Source organism: Trachypithecus francoisi, unplaced genomic scaffold (genome assembly GCF_009764315.1).
Source record: "Trachypithecus francoisi isolate TF-2019V2 unplaced genomic scaffold, Tfra_2.0 Lachesis_group12, whole genome shotgun sequence".
NCBI lineage: Eukaryota > Metazoa > Chordata > Mammalia > Primates > Cercopithecidae > Trachypithecus > Trachypithecus francoisi.
The window spans coordinates 91104442-91132044 of NW_022681457.1; the positions used below are offsets into that span (position 1 = coordinate 91104442).

Here is a 27603-nt window from a genome sequence, read left to right on the forward strand (position 1 = left end):
TTTTTAGTAGAGACAGGGTTTCGCCATTTTGGCCAGGGTGGTCTCGAACTCCTGGCCTCAAGTGATCTGCCCACCTTGGCCTCCCAGAATGCTGGGATTACAGACATGAGCCACCGTGCCCAGCCTGTGTGTTGATGAGAAACAAACAGTTGGTTTTGTTTTATGTCATTTCACTTAAAGTCATGGTTTCTGAGAGCCTGTGGACAATGCTGAGGACTTGCCGTATCTGAGTATCCCAGCCCGTGACTGGGCATGAGCAAATTTGCATCTGAAATCTATTCTCTCCAAGCTCATTTACTTTTCTATTGTTTTCATCTTTGCACACTTGATTGCTATCAATTGCCTTTGTTAGATATATACTTAAGAGCAGAATTGTTGCACCAGAGGGCAAGCATACAGGGGGGACTTCAAAAAGTTTGTGGAAAAATTGAATTTAAGATAAAAATAAAAAATATAAACTTTATTACTCAACATAAACTCCATCAAGTTCAGGACACTTTTGTAAACAACAATACCAGTCATTTCGTCCATCCCTGAAGAACTGAGGGTCCTGGTAATGTAACCATGTCAGTGTAGTCTTTTTTGCTTTGTTAACCGAAGAAAAAAAATGGGTGCCCTTTAAAGATGTTTAAAGATTAGGAAACAAAAAGCAATAAGAAGGAACCAAATCAGGACTGTAAAGTGGATGCCTAATGATTTCCCATTGAAACTCTTGAAAAATTACCCTTGTTTGATGAGAGAAATGATCAGGAGCATTGTTGTCAGGGAGAAGGACTCTCTCCTGAAGCATTTTTCTGCTAAAGCTTTAGCTAACTTTCTCAAAACAAACTCCTAAGAAGCAGATGTTATCATTCTTTGGCCCTTCAGAAAATCAACCGCAAAATGCCTGGAGCATAAAAAAAAAAAAATTGCCTTGACCTTTGCTCCACTTTTGCTTCAACTGGACAATTCCATTCCCTGGTAGCCATTGCTTTGATTGCGCTTTGTCTTCAGGATTGTACTGGTAAAGCCATGTTCCATCTCCTGTTCTTGGGAGAAATGTTTCAGGATCTTGATCCCACATTTGTAAAATTTCCATTGAAAGCTCTGCCTTTGTCTGTAGCTGACCTAGGCACAATGGTTTTGACACCCATCAAGCAGAAATTTGGTTAACTTTAATTTTTTAGTCAAAATTGTGCAAACTGAACCAGTCAAGATGTCTATGGTGTTGGCTCTCATTTGTGCTATTAATTATTGGTCCTATTCAATTAGGACACAAACAAGATTAATTGTTTTCCTCTCCAATTGATGTGGAGATCTGCCTTGGCAGGCTTCATCTTCGTTGTCATCCCCTCCCTACTTGAAACAAGTTATCCATTTGTAAACTGCTGATTTCTTTGGGGCACTGTCCTCATAAACCTTTTGTAAAGCATCAGCGACGTCACCATCCTTATACCCAAGCATCACCATAAATTTTATGTTTTTTCTTGCTTCAATTTTAGCAGAATTCATGTTGCTCTGATAGAGGCTTTTTTTCAAGCTGATATCTTATCCTTTTTAATGCCTCACATTCGATCCTGTGCAGACATGTTAACAAGTTAGTGGGAGTTGATTTTGATACAAAAAACTTTTGAACTCCATGCATAATTTTTTCATAATATGCATTTTCCATCATTTTCACTTGAGCCATTCCAGTGGGATAAATTACATTCATGAACTCAAATATTCAATTTGCTCATCTAAGTTTTTAAAATGGATTTTTCCCTCACACCAGGGTCAGAATAGCTAAGGGTGAGGACATTTGTGGGTGCTAGGAGTGGGGCAGTAGCAGACCCTGAGGAGAGCTGGAGCACTGGCTTGGGATGAAGGCACGAAGCTAGGGTCCTTCATGGTGACAGGCCCCTTCCTCCCTGAGAATGGCTCCCTAGTTGGTTCATTCTCTCTTAGAAAATGAGGTTCAGAACAGCACAGTATAAGGACATTAGTGTCAGGTACGAGACCTGGGTTTTGGACCTACTTTGGTTGACAGCTTGGTGTCTAGAGTTGGCAACTCATTTTCCCTTCTGTATAAGGAGGACATTAGGTTTTCAGCTCCAGATTTTTGGACACTGACTGGAATCTGGCTCCTCTGCCCCTGAGCCTGCCTCTTCCATCTTCTCACCTGACTAAGGTCATCAGGGCCTCATCTTCTCCCTTCCCACCAGCCAGTCTTCAGGGGTTGGGTACCAGTGGGATGGTGGGCTTGCTCCCCGGGAGGCCCCATGCTTTAGTTGAGCCTAAGACCCCAGCAAAAGCCTTTATTTGACCTTAGTGGGGTGGGGGTGGGATGTTTTTGTTCCCCAGCTTTAACTTGGAGCCTGGCTATGACTTCCTCCATATCTACGACGGACGGGACTCTCTCAGCCCTCTCATAGGAAGCTTCTATGGCTCCCAGCTCCCAGGCCGCATTGAAAGCAGCAGCAACAGCCTCTTCCTCGCCTTCCGCAGCGATGCATCTGTAAGCAATGCTGGCTTCGTCATTGACTATACAGGTAAGGGCCCTGGTGCCAGAGAGTACTGAGGATAGGTCCAGCCAACATGGCAGAGGGCAAGTAGTGTAGCGTAGTGAGGAGAACCTGGGCTGGACCACAGCAAACCCATACCAACCCTAGCACTGCTGCCGCCTGCAGAAACCTGCCTTTCCTGAGGCCCCCCCCAGATGGCTTAGTCTTTCACCCCTATATTCTCCAGGGGTGGGAAAAAAGGGGACCAGAATTCTTTTTGCACCTCATCTATTTCCAACCACTACTCTTCTTCTCCTCTTTTTTTATGAGGGTCATTCCTAACTCTACTTCAGCCTCATACCCTCACTTCATAGCTGTCAGCTAATATCTCCCTGGGTACTCCACTTCACTAAAGAGGGTTCTGATATGAGGCTCAATCTTCCTTTCCACCCAGAGGTTTTCACCATCCTGGGTAACTTCAACATCCCTGTGGACAGCCCATCTAATCCTAGGGTCACGGTGCTTAGACCTGTGTCCCAAGGACACTCCTTGGCCATACTCTGACACCTCGTCATAGATTGGTTACTTTCTGATACCTCCTGATCACATTTGCTCATCCTTCCAGCTGTGCTAATTAAGGCATGTCTGTGCTAATTAAGGCAAGTTCAATAGTGTTGTGGTCGAAAGCAAGAGTCAAAAATTTTTCTCTTAAAAATAGTAAATATTGTAGGTTTACCTATCACAACTACTCAGCCCTACTACTGTAGTGCTAAAGCAGCCACAGACATAAACAAATGAGTGTGGCTGCATTCTAAGAAAAATTCACTTACAAAAACAGGCTGTCCCTGCCCAGTTAAGAGCATTGACTATCAAATTAATTGGATTGAAAGTTCATGTTTACGACTTAACATGTGCGTGACCTTGGATAAAGTATTGAACCTCTTGAAGCCTCAATTTCTTCCTTTATAAAACCATGGTAGGAAAATTCCTGCTTCATAGAAATGGAAAGATCAGTGAGTGCATGCATGAAAGTCCATGGTACAGTTCCTGGCACATATCACGCATTCTGTAATGTTCAACTATTATTAGTGTAGTAAGAGGAGTTCCAGGCTCTCGAGCACTCTCCTGTCTTCTACGCTATTATCTCTTTTTGACCTTTTAGTCTTCCCTAATTATCTCAAATCCCATTATCTAAATCCCAGCTCCCTTCCTTGCTTGATTTGTGAGCTGGGCAAGTTATCATCTCTTGGAACATCATCTACAAAGTGTTGCTAGTAATAATTATGTTGCAGGAGGTTAAGATTAAAAGCTATTTTATACATGCATATTATACATATATATAAAATATATATGTATGTGTGTGTGTGTATATATATAATGCTCCATATGTACTAAACACTCTACAGATGCTCTGGGAATGATAGATTTTGTTATTGTAACTATAACCCAGGTTCACCCAGGCCTCATCACCCTGAGCATACAAATGGGGTCACATTACCAGTTAAAATTAAAAATTTTCTGGCTCATGTTCCCCACTTGCATAACATAGGACCTCAGATACCTTTTAAAGTGTCCCCTAATTAAATATTTCCGGCCACCCCTGGGAATATCTCACATTCGCTCACACATAACACTAATTAGAACAGTGGCAGACTTAGTGTTTGCCCGCTGCCAGAACCATCCTAAGTGCTCCATATCCATCAACTCATTGAACTCCTCATAGTTCTCCATTATCTCCTGTTTGTCAGGTACAGTTCTAGAAGACTGGTGTGCAAAATGGAGAATGTTTTACTTGTAGTCTTCTTGCCTCACGGGGCTGGCCTAGGGAATGGATATTCTGCCATCCTCTCTTCCTGCAGGCACCTGCCATTTGGTAAATCTCCTGGGCCCAAACCCTCTTCCACACACTGATATCAGCACAGCCAGACACTTTGGAATTCTAACAGAAACCATGACTTAGACGCAGTCTGGGACCTCCATTGCTTTCACCACCACCGTCCCCACTCCCATGTCATCACCATTTCTTATTATTCATCTCTTCCTTCATATTCTCATCAGTACCCTCAATTGCCTGCCCCCTAGTCCTCAAAGTGTATACACCTTGCAAAACTGTACCCTTTGTTGAACCTGAACCCACACCCACACGGCTGAGGACACCCAGACGAAGCTGCACAAACATGATACTTAGAGTCACTACAGGTGATGTCGTTTCCCCCAGCCAAGTCTCAGCAACCACCAGAGAAGCCTCTGACTTGACCCAACTGAGTTCTTCTTGGCAGAGATTCCAAAATTCACCCCAAATGTCACCCCTGTCAGCCTCATTTTTTATAAGATGATTTCATTTCAGCTTCCCTGGATACAGTAAGCTACTGGGTAGAAACCCCCTCAGCTTCCTCTCCAGTCACCTTGTTCATGGCTCCCTGACTGTGGCCATCTCTCCCCCAACTCTTCTCCAGGGAAATTCATGGTCTGAGAGCCATACTTTCAAATCCTCTTTCCCAGTGAAGTTCTTTCCACTTTTGCCTGTTGATCCAAGGTGGTATCTAGAGGGGTCTTTCGGTCTAAACCATAACCCAGGGAATAAGACCTCCCCAGCTGCCATCTGAGTCAGCCAAGCAGCCAATTACTGGAGAGAGGGGAGAAGAGAGGCACAGCCTACAGATGCATCCCGCATCACCCTATGAGGCTCTGTAGTGCAAGTACCAAGATAAAGATAACTATGTGTGTTTGAGGGGTGGGGGGTGCCTGTTGAAAGCCTCAAGCATCCTTCATTAGTTCCTTCCTTCCTTCCTTTCTTCCTTCCTTCCTTCTTTTCTTCCCAGACTACACACCTCCTAATGTTAGTCACCCTCTACTATCTCCCTGGGCCTCTGGTCTAGTAGCCCATTTGGTGGAACCCAGGGACCCCTGCCTTACCCTCCGGTCTGCTTCTGCCTATGCCAGGATTCTTGGTTTCCTGGAATGGGTCTACTTTGCTATCAGGTCTCATGGCTTTGATGATATTCTCCCATGCACAGTATCTTTCTTTATAGGGCAGGCTCCATCACTTCATAACTGTATGGCCTGCAACAAGTTGCCTAACTCCTCTGAGCGTTGCTCCCTCATCCACAAAAAAGGGACAGTGACACTAAATGCAGGAGTTGTTGTGAGGGTTAGCAAATAGACACAGCACCAAGCAGAGTGCCCAGTGCCAATAAGTACTTGACATGTACTTTGATCCACCCACTTTCATCCCACCTCCTTTTTCCTACTATGTCATTGGTATTGCATTTGCTGTGCCTTTGTTTGGTAAGGGAGAATGGGGCTCACCCAGGGGAAGACAGTACATGTTCTTTTCTGTTTGCTGAAGATATAAAGTGTGAGCATAATGTTTTGCACATGTAATAAGTGTGGGATATTTATAATATGAATATGTGTGATAGATGTATGTGTCCCATGTCCCATATGCTTTACCAGTCCATGGCAAAGAACTTAGACATTCCATAGCCTGTGAGTCTGGAGGGAACCATAGATGGAGAAGCAGCCCACTGAGGACCTCCACATGGAGGCAGGGCTGGGTCCTCAGGAAAAGCAGAATTGGCCTCTGCATCCAGGAGGCATCAGTGTCCATGTCTTTTAGAGAGATCCATGGCTCTGCTAATGCTGAGAGTCTGAATATCCTGGGAGCTGTGGCTTCAGGGGTCTTGCTAAGGGAAGTGAAAGGGGCCTACCAGAGCCCTACACAGAAAGATGTTGCTGGACTCAGTTGGGTTTAGCACAGTGGAAATTACTCTCTGAGATTAACCCTTCCTCTGACCCAAGGCAGAGAGACCAGGAGCCTTTCTCCACACCCAGCTTCCCAAGTGACAAGCAGAAACAGTTTGGTAGAATCTTAGGAAATATCTAGTTTCAAATCAAAAAACCAGTCAGAGCAATTTAAGCAAACAAAGGGGTAACTTATTATAAAAACACAAGAAACAGAAACCCACTCAAAACAATCTGACACAAAAAAGAGACATTATTATAAGAAAACAACTAACAACCTAAGTAACTTAAGCTAAAAGATGTCTATATTTTAACAATACAGATAACAACAACTCTGACACAAAAAAGCAAGTATTTTTAGAATACAAGAGTCCAAGGACAGAAAGCATCAACTCCCCAAGGACTGGAATCAGGATGGCAGAGGCACATACCGAGACCATCATCCACACTCCAGAATTGTTCTCTCTCCTCCCTGCCTCCTTCTAAGCACTTGCTACATTCTCCCCTCCCTGCAGATCAATTGTCCTTGCTTTGCCATTCTCCTGGGATAAGTGTGGCTGTCTCACTCTTGACATTTTTTTTTTTTCTTTGAGACGGAGCGTCACTCTGTCACCCAGGCTGGAGTGCGGTGGTGCAATCTCGGCTCACTGCAACCTCCACCTCCCAGGTTCAAGTGATTCACCTGCCTCAGCCTCCTGAGTAGCTGGGATTACAGGTGTACATCGCCACACCTGGCTAGTTTTTGTGTTTTTAGTAGAGGTGGGGTTTCGCCATGTTGGCCAGGCTAGTTTCGAACTCCTGACCTCAAGTGATCTGCCCACCTTGGCCTCCCAAAGTGTTGGGATTACAGGTATGAGCCACCATGCCTGGATCACTCTTGGCTTCGAATCACTTCCCAATTTATATTCCAGTTTCAGATCCAGGCTTAATTCAAGTGTCCACTGAGCAGCATCATGGGATTAGGCTTTTGCAGAAGGGGCAAGAGCAGATCAGGCATTTTTATTTGTTTATTCATTCAGTAAATATGAATCGAGCAGCTACCATATGCCAGACCTTCTTAGAACAGACCAGGAAACCAAACAAAGTCTCTGCCTCCATGGAATTCACATCCTCGTGACAACTAGACTGACGGACCCTTTGGTAGATGAGATGTTGGAAGGCCACCTGGTTCTAAGGCAAAGGGGGTGGGGCTTTAGATGTCTCTGTTCAGTTGCTTCTGAAGGGTGATTGTAGTGTCTTAGTCATCTCTGGGCAGACTTTCTAGGAGATGATTCTGAATGCAGTCATGTCATCTGTGGATTTCTGTTAGACCATTGATCAGAGGCACTTCTATTCTGAATTCATCCTCCTAGATGGCTTTACCCTTTGCTAAAAAGAAACAGAGAACAGCAGGGATCCTGTCTTTTGGATACAGTTACTAAAATAGAGTCACAGGGAGGTGTATGTCTTTCTCCAGGCCACGGATATCAACAGAACCAGTGGGGTGGAAGGCCCTTTATTCTCATATACCAGCATGTGTGGCAGCCTTTTCCTAGGCAGGAACGTGCTGAAACATCCACGCACATGCAAGACATATTCATTCATTCAACAAATGCTTGGTGACTCCTACTTCATGCCATGCACTGTGCTGAGTGTTGAGAATACAGCAGGGAACAAAGTAATCATGGTCCCTACCCTAATGTAACTTACAGGTGAGTGAGGGAAACAGCAAGAAGTAAGAAGCATAAGAAGTTAGGAAAGAAAACAACAGGCTTCTCTGAGAAAGAAATCAGAAGGGTCGTTAGTGAAGGCCTCTCTGAGCAGAGTCCATTTAGACAGAGCCCTAAAGGTTAAGTAGAAGCCCTCTGTGCCAGAGTGGGGGCCAGGGGCATTTCAGAGGGAAGAGTTTGAAGTGTGTGTTAGAGAATCTGAAGTAACACAGGAAAGACGAAAGTGAATCGATTTTTAATGGAAGGTCCTAAAAAGCATGTATCTTCTCTTTCAAGCCCTTGGAAGAAACACTGTAGGCCTGGAAGCTACGGCCACACTGGCTACCACCCCTATTCCCACTACCCGCTGCTGTTAGGGGTCATTCTTCTTAAATGCAAAATAGAACTATCTTCCATTCTCCCTCCTTTTAAAGGAATGCATGTTTGTTGGAAAAATACAACAATATAAAAGCATATAAGATATACTCTTAAAGACTTAGCATGCCCCCAAATACCATCATCCTGTGCAGTACCATTATTAACAGCTTGGTATCTCATTTTGGATATTTTCTATAAATATAAAGTAATGTAAAGTCTGCACCAGGAGTTGGCAAACTTTTTCTGGAAAGGGCCAGAGAGTAAGTATTTTTACTCCAGATGGTCTCTGTTGCCACTGCTCAGCTCTGCTTTGTAATGCTAAAGGTAGCCACAGACAATATGTAAACAAATGGCTGTGTTCCAGCAAAACTTTATTTACAAAACCAGGCAGCCACCGACCTGTGGGCTGTAGTTTGCTGATCCCTGTTCTATATGAATGAGATTGCACCATATGTACTCATCTGTAATCTGATTTTTTTGTATGTGAGCCCAAGAATAGATCTTGGACTCCTTCCGATACCAGTATTCAAAGAATAGTGCTATTCTTTTAAAAGGCTGCTAGTGTTTCAGTAGATGGTCTTAATCCACCCTTTGTAACCAGTTCCTTACTGGTTGAATGTTTGGGTTGTTTTCAGATTTTTGCAGTTATAAGGTTTGGAAGTAAGCCTCATCTATTAGGACCAGAGAGAAGCTGGCTCTTCTCATTTTCCCATTTTGAAGGGCTTTGGTTTTATTTATTATAATCACCATGATGTTTTAGTCATTGAGTGTTATCAGTCACAGCTGAGCTTTGGTTTGGCTGACTAAAGACCTGATTTTGCTCTTAATTCTACCTCTAAATAGCTGAAAGGCTTGGAAGACTCATTTAGCCTCTCTGATCACCATATTCCTCATCTATAAACTGAACATGAGCATAACTGGCCCTGCCTTCTGCAGAGGGTATTGTGAGACACAAATGAGATAACGGTTTGGAAAGTGCCTTAAAAATTATGAAGTGATATTCCTATGTAAGGGGCTATCATCACTATCATTATCCTTGTCATTATTATTAATGTGGCAATGCTTGGGATGATGAGCTCATCTTTCTCTTACGTGTGAGTAAATATAGAATAGAGTCCGTAGTTGGAATCACTGATGTGGTTGTTGATTTTCCAAGCCTCAAAGTATTCAGCCAAACAATTCAGCAGCCATTTATTAAGCCTCTATTATGTGCCAAATAGGGCCAGCCTTGGTGCCAAGTTCTGTGCTAGTTGCCAGGGTTATGAGAAGACTAAGTGATGAACCCTCTCCTCCAGGAGCTCAGAACCTACCAGAAAGAAATACCCTTACCAAAGCTACCAAAATAGTGTGATACATGTTATAACCAGGGAAAGAAAAACAGAATTCTGCCAGAGAGAAGGTGGCATTAAAAGTGTAGGGGTTTGCCACACAAATAAGGAAAGAAAGGACGTTCTGACATCTGTAAAATTCTGGGCCAGTCATACCCAGCTAGGGTCCAGTGCTGGTGCAGCAGTTACCCAAAAACACAGTTGCTTAAATGAGGTAGACGTTGATCAGCCTTCCTATAAAAGAAATCTGGAGGACAGAGCCCAAGATTGATAAGGGAATTCCACCTTGGCTCCTTGTGTCTCCCTACTCTACCATGCTAGTCCATGGATCCCATTTCAAGGTTATTTCAGATCCAAGATGGCAACTGAGGTTCCAGCCATCATGTCTGAGTTCTAGACTCACAGAAGAGGAAAGATGGAAAGAAGGAAAGGCCAATAGGCATTTCCCTCAGCTGAGTCAACTTCCCTTAAGCAGCCTTTTCAGAAGTTCCACAATAATCCACTGAAGATATTTATTAAGTGCCCACCATGTGACAGACACTGGAATACAGCCGTGAACAAAACTGAACAGCTGCCCTTCTGAAATCTATATTCTAGTGGAGGAAGACAGAAAAAAATAAGGTTAATATAGAGTCGATGACAGCATTAACTGCAGTAGAGAGAAATATAGCAGAGGAGGGTGTTGGGGGCATTGGGGAGAGGAGTACTGCAATTTTAAGTAGCTGCTCAAAGAGTGTCACTGAGGGAGAAATTGAGCTAAGTCCTGAAAGAGGTAAGAGAGGGAGCCACAAAGACCAGAGGCCAGTGTGGTTGGAGCAAAGCTAGCATAGAGACAACAGGAGCTGAGGTCACAGAGGGGATGACTGGAGCCACATGTGCAAGGCCTTGAAGGCCTGTTAGGATTTTGGTTGTACCCCGAGTGAGACAGGAGGCTATTGGATTGTTTTCAGCAGACATGATCTAACTTGTGTTTACATCTCTTTGTCCAGACCTAGCTGCCCAGGAGGCTGGGAAATGTAGAATTTGACTGATGCCTTGAAGTTCCGGATAAAATCAGAGTTCTGTTATTGAAGGATGAAGGTGGGGAAAGTGGTTATTGGGGACTACAGCTAGTTTTGCCTCTTATGAGCTGTGTGAACTTTGATTCCAAGTTACTTAATTTTTCTGAACTTTAAGGTTTAACCCACTTTGAATTTATAGAAAGAATAGAAGAAACAAAAGACATGATGACAGATCCCTGGATCTCTATGACTCACATATGGGTCACCCAGTGGCCGGTTCTATTCTCGCCAGAGCCACTAGGCATATGGAGAAGACAGATTTGATAAAGGAGGTCAAGGCAATGCATCACGGGGCACATGGGGAAACCGCTGAGGAGTTCCCTGCAATGAGTGGCCATGCTCTGGGTCCCACTTGGGTTTAAATGCAGTAGTGCATCCAGAGCTGCTCCACTCTCAGCTGTGGGCAACGACTTAAGGTGCAGGATGGTCTCACATGCTCCCATGCAAGAGTGAGACTCTCAGAGTCCCATCCCATCAGTCAACCAGATGATTGGCAGCTGAGTGACAGCCTCAAGCAGCACTGCCTCCTGTGTAGGTAATCTAGAAGGTACCCAGGTGACAAGGACCACCCTCAGCAAAATTCCTCCTGAGCCATTCATCTCTGATGAATAAACTCTGATCCCTTCTATTCTGGTTCTTCCCTCCTTAGCTCCACTCTTTGAATTTCTGAGTCCTTCTGCAAGGACTGTCAGCACCCATTTGTGAGTCCCCATCTCTAGACCTCTCTGTTGCCCCCCAATAATGTATCTTCCAAAATGCTCATCAATCAACCTGATACTCAGTTGCATATCCCTGGTATTGACTGGCCTCAGCTGTGTCCTGTTACTTCCCAGCCCTGGTGACAACCCTCTTGACCATCAGTTATCTTAGAACAAGAAATCTGTTCTAAGGAACAGGAACAAATGAGGAAAGGCAATCATGCATAGAAGCAGGAGCATGGGCTCCCAGGAGCTGCTCGGGATTTCTAGCTGATGGTGAGGGATGCTGGAGAGCGTCCTACAGAGATTCGGGACCTGGACTAGTACTCCCAAGCCACAGGTAATGTCAAGAGCTGTCTTGTCTGGTGCAGAGGGACAGAGTAGAGGACTGTGACTCACATCACTGTATGACTGATAGGGAAGAAGACATATAAGGATCAATAGCCACATGAAAAAATACTATAGTTTTCATAAACTGGCAAGCACCCAATACCCAACGCAAAGCCCTGGAAAACTGCACTGGAGACATCAACTTATCCCACTGGTCGGGTAACCCAACCCAGAGGTGGAAGTGGGTTTTGTACTTCCTCCCTGGATCTAAGTATTGGTATCCATGCACTCAGAAGTACCTGCAACAGATGGGTGTGACTGGGCCTGCAGAACGGATGCCAGCTCCACTCCCCAGCCAGTGGTACAGATGGGGCAGAAGTGAGAGGAAAAGAGTATCTCCAAAAGCAGGCTGTCTGCCTTGCTTCTCAGAGGAACATCAAATGCCAGGAGGCTGCTGAGTGTGAGGGGTCAAAGATGAGCAAAGAGGCGGGCTGTGCCTAAGCACTGACTTTTACCACAATGAACCCTGCTGGCAGCCGAAATGTGGGCCAGGGACGGTCAGCCCCCACCAGCCAGAGAAACACATGCTTCCTTTGGGGAGGAGCAAGCAGGGGATGAGAGAGGGCCTCAGGGATTTTGCTGGGGCTCCTTCCTTTGCGGGTCAAGGCAAGAATATGGGGAGAGGCAGGGAAATTGCCCTCTTCAATGTGATTTCCATCCTTCAATTTCTACCCAAATGTAGAGACGTTTCTAGACCTGAGGGGAATAGGAACCAGAGTCGCGCATCCCTGTGTGCTCTGTGGCTAATTGAAGTCGGGTTCTCCTCCTGGGCCCTGCAGCCCAAGAACGGCCTCCTCATGAGCCCTGTGTGTGTGCACGTGTCTGTGTTTCTTTTTCCCAGAAAACCCGCGGGAGTCATGTTTTGATCCCGGTTCCATCAAGAACGGCACGCGGGTGGGGTCCGACCTGAAGCTGGGCTCCTCTGTCACCTACTATTGCCATGCGGGCTACGAAGTTGAGGGCGCCTCGACCCTGAGCTGCATCCTGGGGCCTGACGGGAAGCCCGTGTGGAACAACCCCCGGCCAGTCTGCACAGGTGGTGGGAGCCCGGGGATGGCAGGGGTCTGAGGAACTGAGGGCATGCCAGGGGTAGAAGGCGCTGTGGGCTAGGGAAAGGAAGGGGACATGGTCCTCAAGGCTGGCTCCTCCAAGCCTGGCACGCCTGGGTTTGCCGTGGATGTGTATAGAAGTGGCTTATAATTCACTAGGTGTGCAGTTCCTGTCAAGGTGTCATCTCAGGTCACATGGTGTCCCCACCCCCATTCATATAGTTGCTCATGCCCTCAACAGAGGCCTCCAGACATGCCACATCAGGGGGCTCACACCAGGGAGAAGTCGTTTAAAGGTGGCCCCTGGACTAGTTCCTAGGCCTAGGGAAAATCACCGAGAGATGAGTTATATCGAAGTAAGGCCCGCTGATTCCAGGTGGGTCTGGGTGAACCATGGGGGTCCTGACAAGAGGGATAGGAATGAGTAGCAGGGCTTTAAGAGCTTGGTGACCTACCCATTGAAAAGCAAAGGGTACCCCTTTGTCATGGTAAGAGAGGCAGGCTCAGACCCACCCTTTGTGGAAAATGGGCATGGTGGAGGGGAACAGAAGGTGGCTGGGTCACATGGCCTGGCCGCTCCCCGTGGGGTTAGTCCAGGGAAGCGTCAGCTCCCTGCTCATGCTGACACTCACTCTCCAGGTCAGATGTCAGCCGGGGGCAGCAGATCATTTCTAGGCCCCACGTGTAAGCAGAGGAGGTTCCTAATATGCTCCCTAAGGCTGTGACTTCAGGGACTAATGCCAGGGTTAATAGGTAGAGGGCAAGAACTGACACCTGCCCAAGAGAGCCCTCGGGAGCTTCAGGGCAAGTTTCAGGCCACATGGCAGGCCAGGGGTGCGTGTCCTTGGGCAGGGCAGGGTCCGCAGGACTTCCCTTCTCCAAGCTAGGGGCCGCCTACCTCAGGGCAGCCCTACTGGGGTCAGAAGCTCAGGCTGGGGCAGAACAAAGCATGGTCACTGGTAAGAGGCCCACAAGGTCACCTGACTCTCTATTTCTTTCTCTTTCAGCCCCCTGTGGGGGACAGTATGTGGGTTCGGACGGAGTGGTCTTGTCCCCCAACTACCCCCAGAACTACACCAGTGGACAGATCTGCTTGTATTTTGTTACTGTGCCCAAGGACTATGGTATGGGTTGTTGTTCATATGTTTTCTGACTCCTCACCCTCATTCCAGAATGGGCAATTCCTCAGACTCCTCGTAATTATACAGCCCCATTGTGGGAACTGCAGAACAGTCTCCCAAAAAGGACAGCTCAGTGCTGACGTTCTAAAACGGGCTGTAGAATACATTCCTGACACAAGAGGGCAGAAGGGCATAAGTGAGCCCCGCCAGAACCAAGGGGACAGAGTTGGTGAGAAACTGGCCAAGACAGAGGGAAGGCAAGGTGCCCCAGGGAGCTACCCAGTATGGCCCAAGTCCTAAGGGAGGTGCCGCAGATCTAGACCTGTTAGGAACCCAGGGTGAGTGGCCAAGGAGCAGGAGGGAGGAAAGGAATGGGATGGAGCTGGGCTTGAAAGTGCAGGTGAGGGAGACCAGGAGCCACATCATTGTGGTGTCCCATCTCAGAACCAAAGCCTGATCCAGAAGCTATTGGTAGGACAAGCAAGAAAAAAGTGAAAAACAGGCCAGTGCCCTGGGAAGACAGAGAAACTTCCAGATTCCAAGAGATGTGGGCAGAAAAAACCAAGCTCATTACCTTGTTGGCAGTGGGGACATTCAAGAATCCTGCCAGCCCTGGAGGCATTCAGAAAGAGGAAGGGCAACCAGGTGACCAGGCTGGCTTCTTTCTTCCTGGATCTCCTCTTTGTAGGAGGACTAACAACCATGTCTAAACACAACTGATGTTGGGTGTGGCAAAGGACATCAACATGTCCCAACCATCTAGGGGAGAAGCAGGAGGGAGGGAGCAGCCTGCAGAGAGCTAACTCCTTATTCCCCAAGACAGGAGGGGCAAGCACAGAGCAAGGCCTGATGCTTGAGGCATTCACCAAACATTTAGTAAGCACCCACTGGGGGCCATGCACTCTACTGGGTCCTGGAGTTGCAGAGATGAGAAAGACATGTTCTCTGTCCTCTATAAATTCCCAGTCTCATCTCTACCCGTAGCTCCAGCCATCAGTACACCCACTCCTTCCCCAGAACCAGGACACTTACGTACATGTACACACACTCCCCAATATACTGAGGTGGCAGGAGCCTCAGACCTGCAGGATCACAGTTAGAAAAGCCCTGAAAGGCCGCCCAATCTGATCTGCTACCCAGAGCAGAATCCTTGATAGGTGGGCATGCAGTTTGTGCTTGAATCCCCCCAGTAATAAGGAGCTCACAGCACTCACTACAGATCTCTGTATACAGTTTTCACGTCAATGACACTGACTAACTGGCCTTGGGACACCTGAATGTGGAGTCCTGACATCACATGGAGAAAGGGATGGTACCAAAAGCTCTCTGATGGCCTCCAGTAGCTGCTGCAGCTGCTATCTGGGAAAGGAACAAACTTGGTTCCGTTTCGCTTCCACCCGCCTGACCTGCGGGTGCAGCGGGTGTTGTCTTGACCCTTGTGAAGCGCAGCCCGGCCTTCCCAGCTCCCCGCCTCCCTGTGCCCTCCCTGTGCCGGGTGTCTGGCCACTGCCAGACTGTGCGGCTGCACTAACCAGTGCAGCAAGCCACGGCCCAGGAACCAACAACTTCCCCAGGGCTGCCCTCCTCCTGGCTTGGGACGCTAGATCCCGAGATCCCCTCTCCTGCCCCCAGCGTGCCTGCCCAGTCCCCACGCCGTGTCTCCTCCACAGTGGTATTTGGCCAGTTCGCCTTCTTTCACACGGCCCTCAACGATGTGGTGGAGGTTCACGACGGCCACAGCCAGCACTCGCGGCTCCTCAGCTCCCTCTCGGGCTCCCACACAGGTATCCGGGACTCGGCCAGGGTGGGGACGGTTATGGGCTGGGGGCATCACGGCCGGCTAAAGGAAGGAGGCTCTAGAAGCACCCCATGGCCGTAGGTGGAACCCTAGGGCTCTGCGTGCGTGTGGTGCTCTGGTGGTGTCTACAACGCAGCGGCCAGCTCCTGAGAGCTCCGACTAGCCGGGCCTTCAGCAGCTGCCCTCACCCAGGCTGTGTCTACAACGCCCCCTTGTGGTGTAGCCTTCTGTTGGTTCTTATTCAAATGCAACTTTTTTCTTATTATTAATGTGTTGCATTTTCATCATAGAAAACTTAGTGACAAAACAAAATAATTGCATACAGAATCAAAATAAAGACTACCCCGAAAGAGCCACTGACAAGATGTAGTGGATTTCCTTCCGGTCTTTTTTTTTTTTTTTTTTTTGAGATGGAGTCTCGCTCTGTCACCCAGGCTGGAATGCAGTGGCCGGATCTCAGCTCACTGCAAGCTCCGCCTCCCGGGTTCACGCCATTCTCCTGCCTCAGCCTCCCGAGTAGCTGGGACTACAGGCGCCCGCCACCTCGCCCGGCTAGTTTTTTTTTTTGTATTTTTTAGTAGAGACAGGGTTTCACCGTGTTAGCCAGGATGGTCTCCATCTCCTGACCTCGTGATCCACCCGTCTCGGCCTCCCAAAGTGCTGGGATTACAGGCTTGAGCCACCGCGCCCGGCCTCCTTCCGGTCTTTGCATCTACTTCGACGTTTCCATATTTTATTCAACAAACCAATATACATATTTTATTGAAATATTCACTGCGAGCTTTTCTCTGTCGTTTTTTTTTCTTGTAGGCTAGGATTTTTAAGTGCCACATAGTAATCTCTCATACAGTTAGTTAAAATGTATGTAACAAATTCCCTATTATTGAACATTTAGATTGTAATGTTTTGTGCTTATGAATAGTAATGCAATGTATTATACATACATCTTTACATACATTTCTGTCACTTTAGAATATCTAGAAGTGGAATTGTCAGCGTAAAGGATATGTGAGATCTTTAAGGCTTTTTGTGCAGATTATCAAATATCCCTCTAGAAAGATCTTGTCAGTTTGATCACCAACAATAAGAAAGAGAGCATGTTTTCTTCTTATAAAAACCAGGTAATTAAAAAAACAAAAGCGTCATCAGTTTGAAAAGTGAAAAATGGTATCTCATTTTCTAATTTGCCTTGTTTTATTACTAGTTAGGTTAAATTTTTATATGTTTATTGGCCTGTGCATTTTTTATTTGTGAATTTATTGTGAATTTGTGTCGATTTTTCTATAAGCACTTATTTTCTTATTTCTTGAGCAGAGCTCCATATTTTAACCTATATAAATATATACATAATATGCTATGAAAAGCCCTCCTCTCCAGCTTGTCTTTTGCTATATAATTTTCGTCAGGGTGCTTTAATGTCAGAATATGTAAATTTCTCATGCTATCAAATCTATCAATATTTTCTTTTATGGTTTTCTCCTTTGCTTTTATGCTGGTCAAATAAATATTCCTCTGTGTTTTCTTTCACTTCTTAGTTTCATCACACTGCTTTAATACCTTTGGAATTTATTTTGATTTATTATTTGATATAGGGAATCTAACCATATTCTTTCAAATATAGTTAATCAGTTGTCCTCGCAGAATTTTCAAAATGCCAAATTTACATATACTAAATATTTATGAAGTGTCTGTTCCTAGACTTTTTATCCATTTCTTCTAAATGTCTATTTATTTCTTTTTCAGTTTTAATTATTGTAACACTATAATAGTGTTTACTATATAATAATTTTAAACACATGGTATTATAAGTCCCCAGAGCCATCCTTTTTTTGAATTTTTATTGGCTGTTGTTGCTTACTTTTGCCTCCAAATTAAATTTAGAAATATTTTGTCAAGTTTAAAACATTGCATCAAGATCTTGACTGAGATTTAATAAAACTTACATGTTAAATTAGTGAACTCACATGTTTATAATATTAACTCTTCCTCCCATCCAGGAATACAATATGTCTCTCCATTTGTTTATCTTCTGTAGCCCTTGGAACGATGCTATAATTTTTATTTAGGCAGTATTCATTTTTTGTTAACTTTATTCCTAGACATTTCATGGAGACTTTTGTTGCTGTTGTAAATGGGTCTTTTTCCCCCGTTATGTTTTCTAGCTGGTCTTTGCTAGTATATTCAAAGACTGGCGTTTGTGGCATATTTGCTTCATAAAGTCATTGGACTCTTCATAATACTGCTTTCACTGCCAACTAATTCTCCTGGCTCCTCTAGGCAAGAAGTAATATCATCTGCAAATAAATTTGTCTCGTTATTTTATCTCCTCCTTTTCAGTGGCTTTTCTTTTATTTTTTTCTTTCACAGTTGTTGGTCTATTCAGGTATATGACTCTAATATCAATGTTGATATTATAGCTTTTAGTAAAAAAATCCATTTCGTAATTTCCTTTACATTTAGTACCACAATTTATATAATGTACTACGGCGATGTTTACCCTGCTTTGTATTAGCGGTGATATTCCTGCCTTTGTTATGCTGCATCGTGCATTCATCATCCCCTTTTTCCTTGGCTGTACCAGGTGTTTTGTGTTTTTTTTGTTTGTGTTTCTTTAATTTTTATTGCTGCAACTTATCAATTATTCTGCAGAGTTTGTTGTTTTTTTTTATTAGTCTCTGCCTTTATTTCATCATATCCTTCCTCATATTTTTCTTCTGATTATTTTGTTCTTGTTCTAACTGCTTGAATTGAGAGCTCTGTTCATTATTTTCTCTGCATAATAAGGAACATGTTTACAGCAATGTATTCACCTCCAAGCATAGTTTTGGCTTCATGCTATAAATTTTGATATGTACTATGTTCATCATAATTACTTTTTAAATAGCTCGTCATGGTGTTGTTTACTCTTTTTGCCCAAGAGTTGGCTAAGAATGTCTTGTCTTTTCCCCTAAGAACATGGATTTTGTTCTTGTTGCATTAAACTTTTGTGTTAATTTATATTTTTATTTCCATGTAGTGAGAGAATGTGGCCTGTACCATTTCTTCTTTGAGGATTAACTGAGGTCCTCTCAGTAGCCAAGGACCTTTTTTTTTTTTTTTTTTTTTTTTTAGTTTTCTAAATATCTAAGAAGGATGTGTATTCTCTGTAAGGTAAAGAAGCAGGACGAATGAGCTGAGGCTGTACAATCACACTCTTTTCTTAGCTCTCCTATTTGCTTTCTAGATGACTTAGGGCACTATACTTGACCTCTCTGAGCTTCAGTTTCCTCCTCTGTAAAATGCAAAGAGAAAGAATCCTACTTCCTATAGTGTTAGGAGTAAATGAGATTTGTAATTGCCATTAAATCAATCTTACTCAATTTTGTTATTCAAATCTATTGTATCAGTGATTCTCAACCAAATGATTTTTTTGTAACCACCACCTCACACATACACACCCAACCAAGAGTGTAAATCAGGAACTCCTGGAGTAGGATGCCTTTTCAAAACAGATAGATAGATAGATAGATAGATAGATAGATAGATAGATGTATAGCTATAGATTTAGAGGTATAGTAAGGATCAAGTAAAGAGAGAGAGGTCTACATTTAAGACCTATAGATATAAATATGGATATAGATATAAGTGTATAGGACCAATAGAAACAGGAAGGAAGGGAAGGGAAGGGGAAAGGAAAGGGGAAGGGGAAGGTGGGGGAGAATCCCAGCACTTTGGGAGGCCGAGACGGGCGGATCACGAGGTCAGGAGATCGAGACCATCCTGGCTAACATGGTGAAACCCCGTCTCTACTAAAAAATACAAAAAACTAGCCGGGCGAGGTGGCGGGCGCCTGTAGTCCCAGCTACTCGGGAGACTGAGGCAGGAGAATGGCGTAAACCCAGGAGGCAGAGCTTGCAGTGAGCTGAGATCCGGCCACTGCTCTCCAGCCTGGGTGACAGAGCGAGGCTCCGTCTCAAAAAACAAACAAAAAAAAAAGGTGGAGGAAGAAGAGAGAGTGAGAGAAAGAGAGAGAGAGAGAGAGATGTATAAGACCTGTAGATATCAAACTCCTGACCTCAAGTAATCTACCTGCCTCAGCCTCCCAAAGTACTGGGATTACAGTGAAACCCTATCTCTACTAAAATTACAAAAATTCGCTGGGCATGGTGGTGGGTGCCTGTAATCCCAGCCACTTGGGAGGCTGAGGCAGGAAAATCACTTGAACCTGAGAGGCAGAGGTAGCAGTGAGCCAAGATCGCGCCATTGCACTCCAGCCTGGGCGAGGGAGCGAGACTCCATCTCAAGAGAAAAAGAAAAAAAAACCTGTAGGTATCAATGTCAGTGTATTCAGAGAGTCCCTTATTCCTCATTTGGAGAAACACTGTAACGAGCCATTGATACTGATGGGAGTGCACTACGTCCCTGTCCCTAAGTTGTGTTGGGGGAGAAAAAGCTTAAGGACTGCTAGTCAACAGTCTTCATTTTGTTTTTCTATTTGATGTATCGATGATTGTGAATGTTGCATGAAAGTATTTCCCATTACAATTATGATATTTTGTTGTCTTCTTGTATTTCTAGCAATTTTTGCATCTGTTTTCCTGACATATCTTCTCTCATTTTCTCCAACTCTTTTTCTTTTAAGAGGAAGTTGACTCATTTATTTTACAAGTGAATTATTTGGTCTGATATCTGTCATCTTGTATTGTTCTTCCTGTGCTTTTGTTTGTGTTGTTTCGATTTTGCTTCCTCGCTTTTCCATACATACCTGACCCATCTCTAAATTTTCACGTTCTTCTTGATATATTTGGACTTTTATATTAATGTTATAGTGGTTGTTTTTTAAATTGTGGACTTCTTCCCCAAGAGCAAATTTTTGCATTTGCATTTTGTTTTGTTAGCTCATTTTGTTTTGTTAGCTCATTATACTTTTCTGGTTGTATTTATCCCTGCTGGTTCCTGAATTCCCTACTTTAGTTTTGGGTTTGTTTGTTTTTTTTTTAGTAGGGCTTATAACTGCAGTACTTTCTGTCACCGTGCATATATGAGAATGCTTTCCTTTTGACATAGGATATAAATAACCACTTGATTGCAAATCAAATTATGGGTCAAACTGTATCTTTCAAAACTGCAGTAATTATTCCACCATTTACTGTTACAGACAAATTGGAGTCCAACGTGATTCTTTGTCCTCGTACATAACCTGTGCTTTTCTGTCTATCTGATTTTCTTTTTTGTTGTTAATGAAAAAGCCCACTAGGATGTGTTGTGGTGGAGGTCTCTTCTCACTCATTCTGTCTTGCACCTGGCAAATACTTCAGTCTGAACCTCACATCTTAGGAAAAGTGTCTTCTTTCTTAAATGATTTTTTTGTGTGTGCGGGGGAGACAGAGTCTCACTCTGTCGCCCAGGCTGGAGTGCAGTGATGCGATCTCAGCTCACTGTAACCTCTGCCTCCCAGGCTCAAGCGATTCTCCTGCCTCAGCCTTCCAAGTAGCTGAGACTCCAGTTGTGCTACACCACACCTGGCTAATTTTTATGTGTTTAGTAGAGATGGATTTTCACCACGTTGGTCAGGTTGGTCACAAACTCCTGACCTCAGGTGATCCGCCCGCCTCGGCCTCCCAAAGTGTTGGGATTACAGATGTGAGCTACCGCACCCTGTCTTAAGTGATTTTTTTTCTCCTTCAATTTCTCTGTCTTCTCTTTCTGGAATTCCTGATATATGCATATGGATTTTTTTTTTCATCTTTCATGTCACTTGTCATTTCTCTCGTTATTTTAATCTCTTTATACTTTTTCTGTGGATTCTGAGAGAATTTCCAAAATTTCATCTGCACTTCACTGTTCAGTTTCTGTGGAATCCAGCTGCTTGCACTAGCATTTCTCATCTCTATTGATCTCAGATCCTTCATCCTCTGACTTCACAGATGCAATGCTAGATTTAATCTCATGACAACCATGACTGAACATCTGCTGAGAGTTTTGCCTGTTCTTTATTGTGGTTCAAATAAAGTATTTGCTTTGACCTCTCAGAGTGATCTCCTTCCTCAAAACTTTAACATTTTTTCTTATGTCCAGTGATTTTACTATTTGCTCTCTCTCAAAGATGGAGGCCCATGTGCCTTCAGGGCTGAAGTTGACATGGCTTCTGTGAGAGCTCACTAGGGTCCTTATCCACATCTGTCAGGCCAAATAGAAAAGCTGAGTTTCACTTTGTTCACATCCATCTGGAGGACGAGTTGGAGATGGCAGTGATAACAAAGGGAGGCTTTGTCTTCATGAGTTTCTTTCTGCTTTGGCAGCTACATGTTAACTGGGGCAATAACTGTTAGCTGGGGCAATGACTCCTAGCCAGGCTCAGCCCTCTGGGTCACATGTACATCTAAGCCTGTTTTGCAAAAGGCTCTCTGCTCCCGTGTTGGTGGCATCACTTGAGCTTCCTGGAAGTACAGGTGGACCTCCCAGTAGCTCCTTTGTGGGTCCTAACTCTAGCCCTCACTGTAGTGGAGATATAGCCTGGTTCTCTGTAATCACTGTTTCCCTCCTGAGAATGGGGTCTGGGGTCAGCAGCCCTTCCCAGGGGTCCGTAAGTCTGCAGGGGGCCAGCAGGCAGAGTGGCCATGCTGCTGCCTCCACCCATGTTCTCCCTGGGCTTCCCCAGGATGGCGACTACACTAAATGGCTACAGGTCTCGTTGGTGCTGTCTCTCCCCTGGCCTGTACCACACCAAGCAGAAGATGCACCTTTGTCTTCTGCTACAAAGGCTATCAGCCTACCCTGGTTTCCTGTGGCCATGCAGCTTCCCCCCAGTTTGTGTGTTATTGGCCGGCAATAGTACATCCTGGTTTGCCTGGGACAGTCCCACCGTAACTATTGATAGCACTTTCTTTGACTCTCAGAAGTTTTCTAGTATGAGCCATAAATTACACCATCGCTCTGGTTATCGACAGGATGGTGGGAGAGTGTCTGGGAAAGACCAGTTGCTCCCAGATGATCACATCATCCTCCTTCCCAGAAGCCAATGCTATTTTTAAAAATGCAGATTGATGTCAGTTTTCCAAGTAAACCACCAGTCAGTCTGCTTAGTAACAGCCGCTTTCTCCATCCCTGTCGCTCCACACATCCTTAGCAACCTTCTCCTTTCCGGCACAGGTCATTTAATCTTTCTGGGCCTCTCTTTCTTTCTTTATTAAATGAGCGTACTCAGCTCTGTCATGCCAACTTCACCATGACCACGGGTCAAGTTAAGACTGTGGATGAAAAGTTTTCTAGAAACTTTACATAGTAAAGCGCAGTAAAAAATGTAAGATTTCATTTCAGGAAGGCCTGGAATGTGGAAGGAATTGCTGCATGGGGTACTGGAAGGAATTGCTAGGAATTGCTGCATAAAATCCTTCCTGGCCTGGATTTTATCTTCTGGACCCACCTGCTGGACTTACTGTTCTCTCCTCCTTGCCCCTTATCTCTGCAGGAGAATCATTGCCCTTGGCCACCTCCAATCAAGTTCTCATTAAGTTCAGTGCCAAAGGCCTTGCACCAGCCAGAGGCTTCCACTTTGTCTACCAAGGTATGGAGGACATGGACGCCAGAGGTAGGAAGGTGATCTCGGTTCTTAAGGGACTCATGATCGAAGGAACAGGGCTCTTTGACCTCTAGTCTCAGGGTGTTTGGGGGCAGTTACTAGTTTGTAGGGCAAGTCCCTGAAATTCAGTTGAATTTTATACATTCATTTACTCAGCAGACATTTCTTAAACAAGTTCTGTGTTAAATGAGGAAGGAAATCAGACAAGGGAAGCTAATTTGTTCCCCTTCCCCACCCCATCCATTGTCTGGCATTGTCCAGATGGCACTGAAGAGGCCAACCCCAGGCATCTTACCTAGACTCCCCTGGAGCTTGGTTTTGTCTGCCAGGCACAGTAAAGGTGCGGGGAAAACACAGGCTTTGAAGTGCCGTGGACAGGGATTTGAATCCCACCTCCCCACCTTGGAGCTAGGCTCCAGCTACGCCAGTCCTCAGAGCCTGTTTGCTCACCTTTAAGAAGAGGGCAATTGCAATGCCTCACTGATAGGATGCAAAGAGGCTTCGGGAAGTAGCTGGTACCAACCCGCCGGTCGGTGTTAGTTCCCTTCCTTACAGGCCCAGAAAGGCAGTTTGGAGCACCCTGGCTTTCACCCCCAGGCCCCAACCTCCACGTGCCCAGGAGAACATCCACTTCTCTAGGGCCCAGGTTCTAAGCACGGTCCTGTTCATTCGACTCTGCCCAAGATGAGCTGTGTTTCTCTGCAGGGGTGATCCTGCCACAGGGGAGGCCATCCCGGGCCCATCAGCCATTGTGGACGGCAGGAGGGAGAGAAGACTGGGGTCATGGAGGGCAGGGCCCCAGGCAGGATCTTAAGGCACATGGGGAAAACAGGACAGAGGCAGGGTGAAGGCCCTGCGAAGGTAGAGGAGGAAGGCCCATTCTCCTTGCTAGGGAAAGTGGGACCCTGTTGAGTGAGGGGCGTCACTGGGAAGGCAAAGAACAAAACTGGGCCTAAGGTCTGTGGGAGGTCCACGGCTCTGCCTCCCGTGCTTTCCAGGAGCTGTGCTGTAGCACTGTGTGTCCAACCATGCTTCAGTATAACAGGCATCTTCCTAGTTAGCCCTCAAGCCCTTCCCTACGGGAGAGCTTCCAGGGCCTCTCAGGGTTTCATCCAGAAGGTCTTTGTTCCAGACCCGTTGTATGTCTGTCCCTGGGCCAGTTTCTGGGGAGTGAGTCCTCCCCTCAGTGCCCTTGTCCCCCGCAGCGGTTCCCCGAACCAGCGCCACGCAGTGCAGCTCTGTGCCGGAACCCCGCTATGGCAAGAGGCTGGGCAATGACTTCTCGGTGGGGGCCATCGTCCGCTTCGAATGCAACTCCGGCTATGCCCTGCAGGGGTCGCCAGAGATCGAGTGCCTCCCTGTGCCTGGGGCCTTGGCCCAGTGGAATGTCTCAGCGCCCACTTGCGTGGGTGAGTAACCAGGACCCGGGTGTTGGGGGTGCGGGGGGCGACACGTAGTCCTTTCCCTCTAGGGGAAGCAGTCAGCCCCAGCGATGCCCCACGGCACACAGCGGCCGCTTCCCCCCGCATGGCTGAGGTGGGGTGTTCCAGTCAGCTCCAGTCCCCGGCGCTGTGGGCTGTGTGGAAGACAACTGGGGTACTGGGGACGGGGCACACGTGGAGAGAGGAGCGGAGCCCAGGGCCCCAAAGAGAGTTGCATGGGGAGAGGCCATGGAGAAGGCAGGACTGGGGACATTAGGGAGACGCTCCCATGGGGAGGAGGACAAACAGAGGCTGGGGGCCCTGAGGGAGGAGTCTGCTTGGGGAGGCTCCCACGGGAGGCCACAAAGCCTCTGACCCGACGGCCTCTCTTCCCAGTGCCGTGTGGAGGCAACCTTACAGAGCGCAGGGGCACCATCCTGTCCCCCGGCTTCCCAGAGCCATACCTCAACAGCCTCAACTGTGTGTGGAAGATCGTGGTCCCCGAAGGCGCTGGCATCCAGGTAGGGGCAAGGAGGCGCCTCTGTCGGGCAGGTGGCCGTCTGCTCACAGGTAACTGCTCACAGGTGGCCGACCACAGATGCTGGCTGGTGCCAAGGCCTGAGTCAGGGTAAGCCAGGAAGAGACATATCAGCCCTGTACTTGGCCCTGTGGCTAAGGAGGCTCAGTCCAAATGTGGAGATGTGGCCCCCAAGCAGAAAACACAGCAGGTTCCAGACCCCAAGAGCTTCAGGGGCATGCGGTGGGAGTTGGGTAATCCAGGAAGGAGGAGAGGTGGACATCGCTTGGCCCTGGCCAGGAGGGGAGGCTAAAAGAAGGAATGGGCCTGGAGCTGGAATCTGAAGTGTGGGAAGGATTCATAGAAGTTGTTTCTCAAATGGCTGAAGATTTTCATAAGATTTTGAGGGTTTGAAGGGGAGGCAGTGCTGATGAGAAGAAAGAGCAAAGCACCCAGCACAGCTGAAGCACAGAGAACCTCCAGGCACACACCTAGGGAACCTCGCACAGCCTGAGCTGTAGAAGCTGAACTGGGGGCATAGCTGGTACCCAGGGGTAAAAGCCAGGCAGAGGGAGTCCCCAGCATTGGTGCCAAGGCATGGAAGAGGGTCAGGAGCCTGCAAGGCCAATGGAGAGGCAGCAAACTGGGACTCCAGCAGACAGATCCGGGCAGGAGTGGGTTACAGGATCATTGCTGCAGGACATCTGATGCAATCAAGGCAGAAAAGTGGGGAAACCCAAGGAACGTTCCAGAGATGAGGAGACAGTCAGTGAGACTGTCTTCTCACTTCCTGGAATTTCTTTTCCCCATTTTCTACTTTACAAAATATCCCACTGTCTTCTAATCATTTTTTTCCACATCTGTCTTCCCCACTGGACAACGAGCTCCTTGGAGTCGGGGCTACATCTTACTTTTATTGGAAGGGACTAGCATAGTGTTAGGCCCAGAGTAGATTCTCAACAAATTGAATTAACTATGGGAAGGACAGAAAGGGAAAGGAGAGAAGGAGGGAGGGACGCAGGCTGCCTAACCAACAATTCAATCCTCTGCCTTCCCAGATCCAAGTCATCAGTTTTGTCACAGAGCAGAACTGGGACTCCCTGGAAGTATTTGATGGTGCAGATAACACTGTAACCATGCTGGGGAGTTTCTCCGGTAAGCTGGGTTTCCAGGGACTTCAGTTTGGGGGGTGGTGCTAGAACTCTTCATCATGAACATTGCTATTATCATTATTATTATTGAGATATAATTTATATTCCATAAAATTCACCATTTTCAAGTGGACACAGCAGTGGTTTTCAGTAGATTCAAAAGGTCCTACAACTATCACTACTATCTAGTCCCAGAACATTTTGACCACCCCAAAATAAACCAGGTACCCATTTGCACTCCCCTCCCCAGCCCACACCTAACCTCTAGTAACCGGTAATCTACTTTCTATCTCCATGCATTTGCCTATTCTGGGCATTTCATATAAATGGAAGCCTTCTGTGTTTGGCTTCTTTCACTTAACATGATGTTTCCAAAGTTCACCAAGTCACAGTATGGTTCAGCACATCATTGTAAGGACAGAGCATATTTTGTGTGTCCGTTCATCAGTCAATGGCTTGTTTCCACTTGTGTGCTGTTATGAATAATGCTCATGCACAAGTCTTGGTGTGAACACACATTGTCACTTCTCTTGAGTATACACCTAGGAGTGGAATTGCTAGGGGAACTCTATGTTTAACTTTTGGAGGAACTTCCTAACTGTTTTCCAAAGTGGCAACACCATTTTGCCATTCTAGTGATGGAATTCTGACTGAGTGTGGTATATAGCTGTGCCCAGTGGCCAGGGCAATTATCTGAATCTTTTAGGCCCAGAATTCTAGATGGCCAGGAGATAAAGAGGAGGCACATGCTCCAGATAAACTGTCCACACTGCAGGACTGCCCAGAGAATAATACAGGTCAGAGCTATCCTGAAGATGGCTAAGAGGAGACCCAACTCATACCTTACCCTCCTGTGGGCACATGGCTCTGCCACTGCTCATTTTATAGGAAGCAGATTAGGGTTTCCCCTCCCTCAGCCATTGGACACCTAGCCCTCTGAGGAGTGCTAATTTGTCATTTAGTGAGTTTCATAACTGGGGACATCTGGGGGCCTTGGGAGCAGAATGTCAGCAGGTAGCAAAATCCAGAAGAATGGGGAGGAACGCAAGGGCCTGGAGGAGCCAAACTTAAATGACCCCTGGTGTCCTTGCCCTAGGAACAACTGTGCCTGCCCTTCTGAACAGCACCTCCAACCAGCTCTACCTTCATTTCTACTCAGATATCAGCGTATCTGCAGCTGGCTTCCACTTGGAGTACAAAAGTAAGAATCCGGGGTCTTGGCTGGTACAGGGTTCA

General features: G+C 46.1%; 1 protein-coding gene across 1 annotated transcript in view; it reads left to right on the forward strand.

Annotated features, from left to right (window-relative positions):
- The window catches only part of CSMD2 (CUB and Sushi multiple domains 2), a 602688-nt gene that overhangs the window by 468559 nt on the left and 106526 nt on the right, over positions 1-27603 (forward strand). The window contains exons 29-37 of the mRNA XM_033228874.1: positions 2323-2510; positions 12591-12785; positions 13806-13922; positions 15590-15703; positions 23168-23263; positions 24484-24687; positions 25096-25220; positions 26275-26371; positions 27464-27568. Of these exons, the coding sequence (XP_033084765.1) occupies positions 2323-2510; positions 12591-12785; positions 13806-13922; positions 15590-15703; positions 23168-23263; positions 24484-24687; positions 25096-25220; positions 26275-26371; positions 27464-27568 (1241 nt within the window). The remainder of the gene's footprint in view (positions 1-2322; positions 2511-12590; positions 12786-13805; positions 13923-15589; positions 15704-23167; positions 23264-24483; positions 24688-25095; positions 25221-26274; positions 26372-27463; positions 27569-27603) is intronic.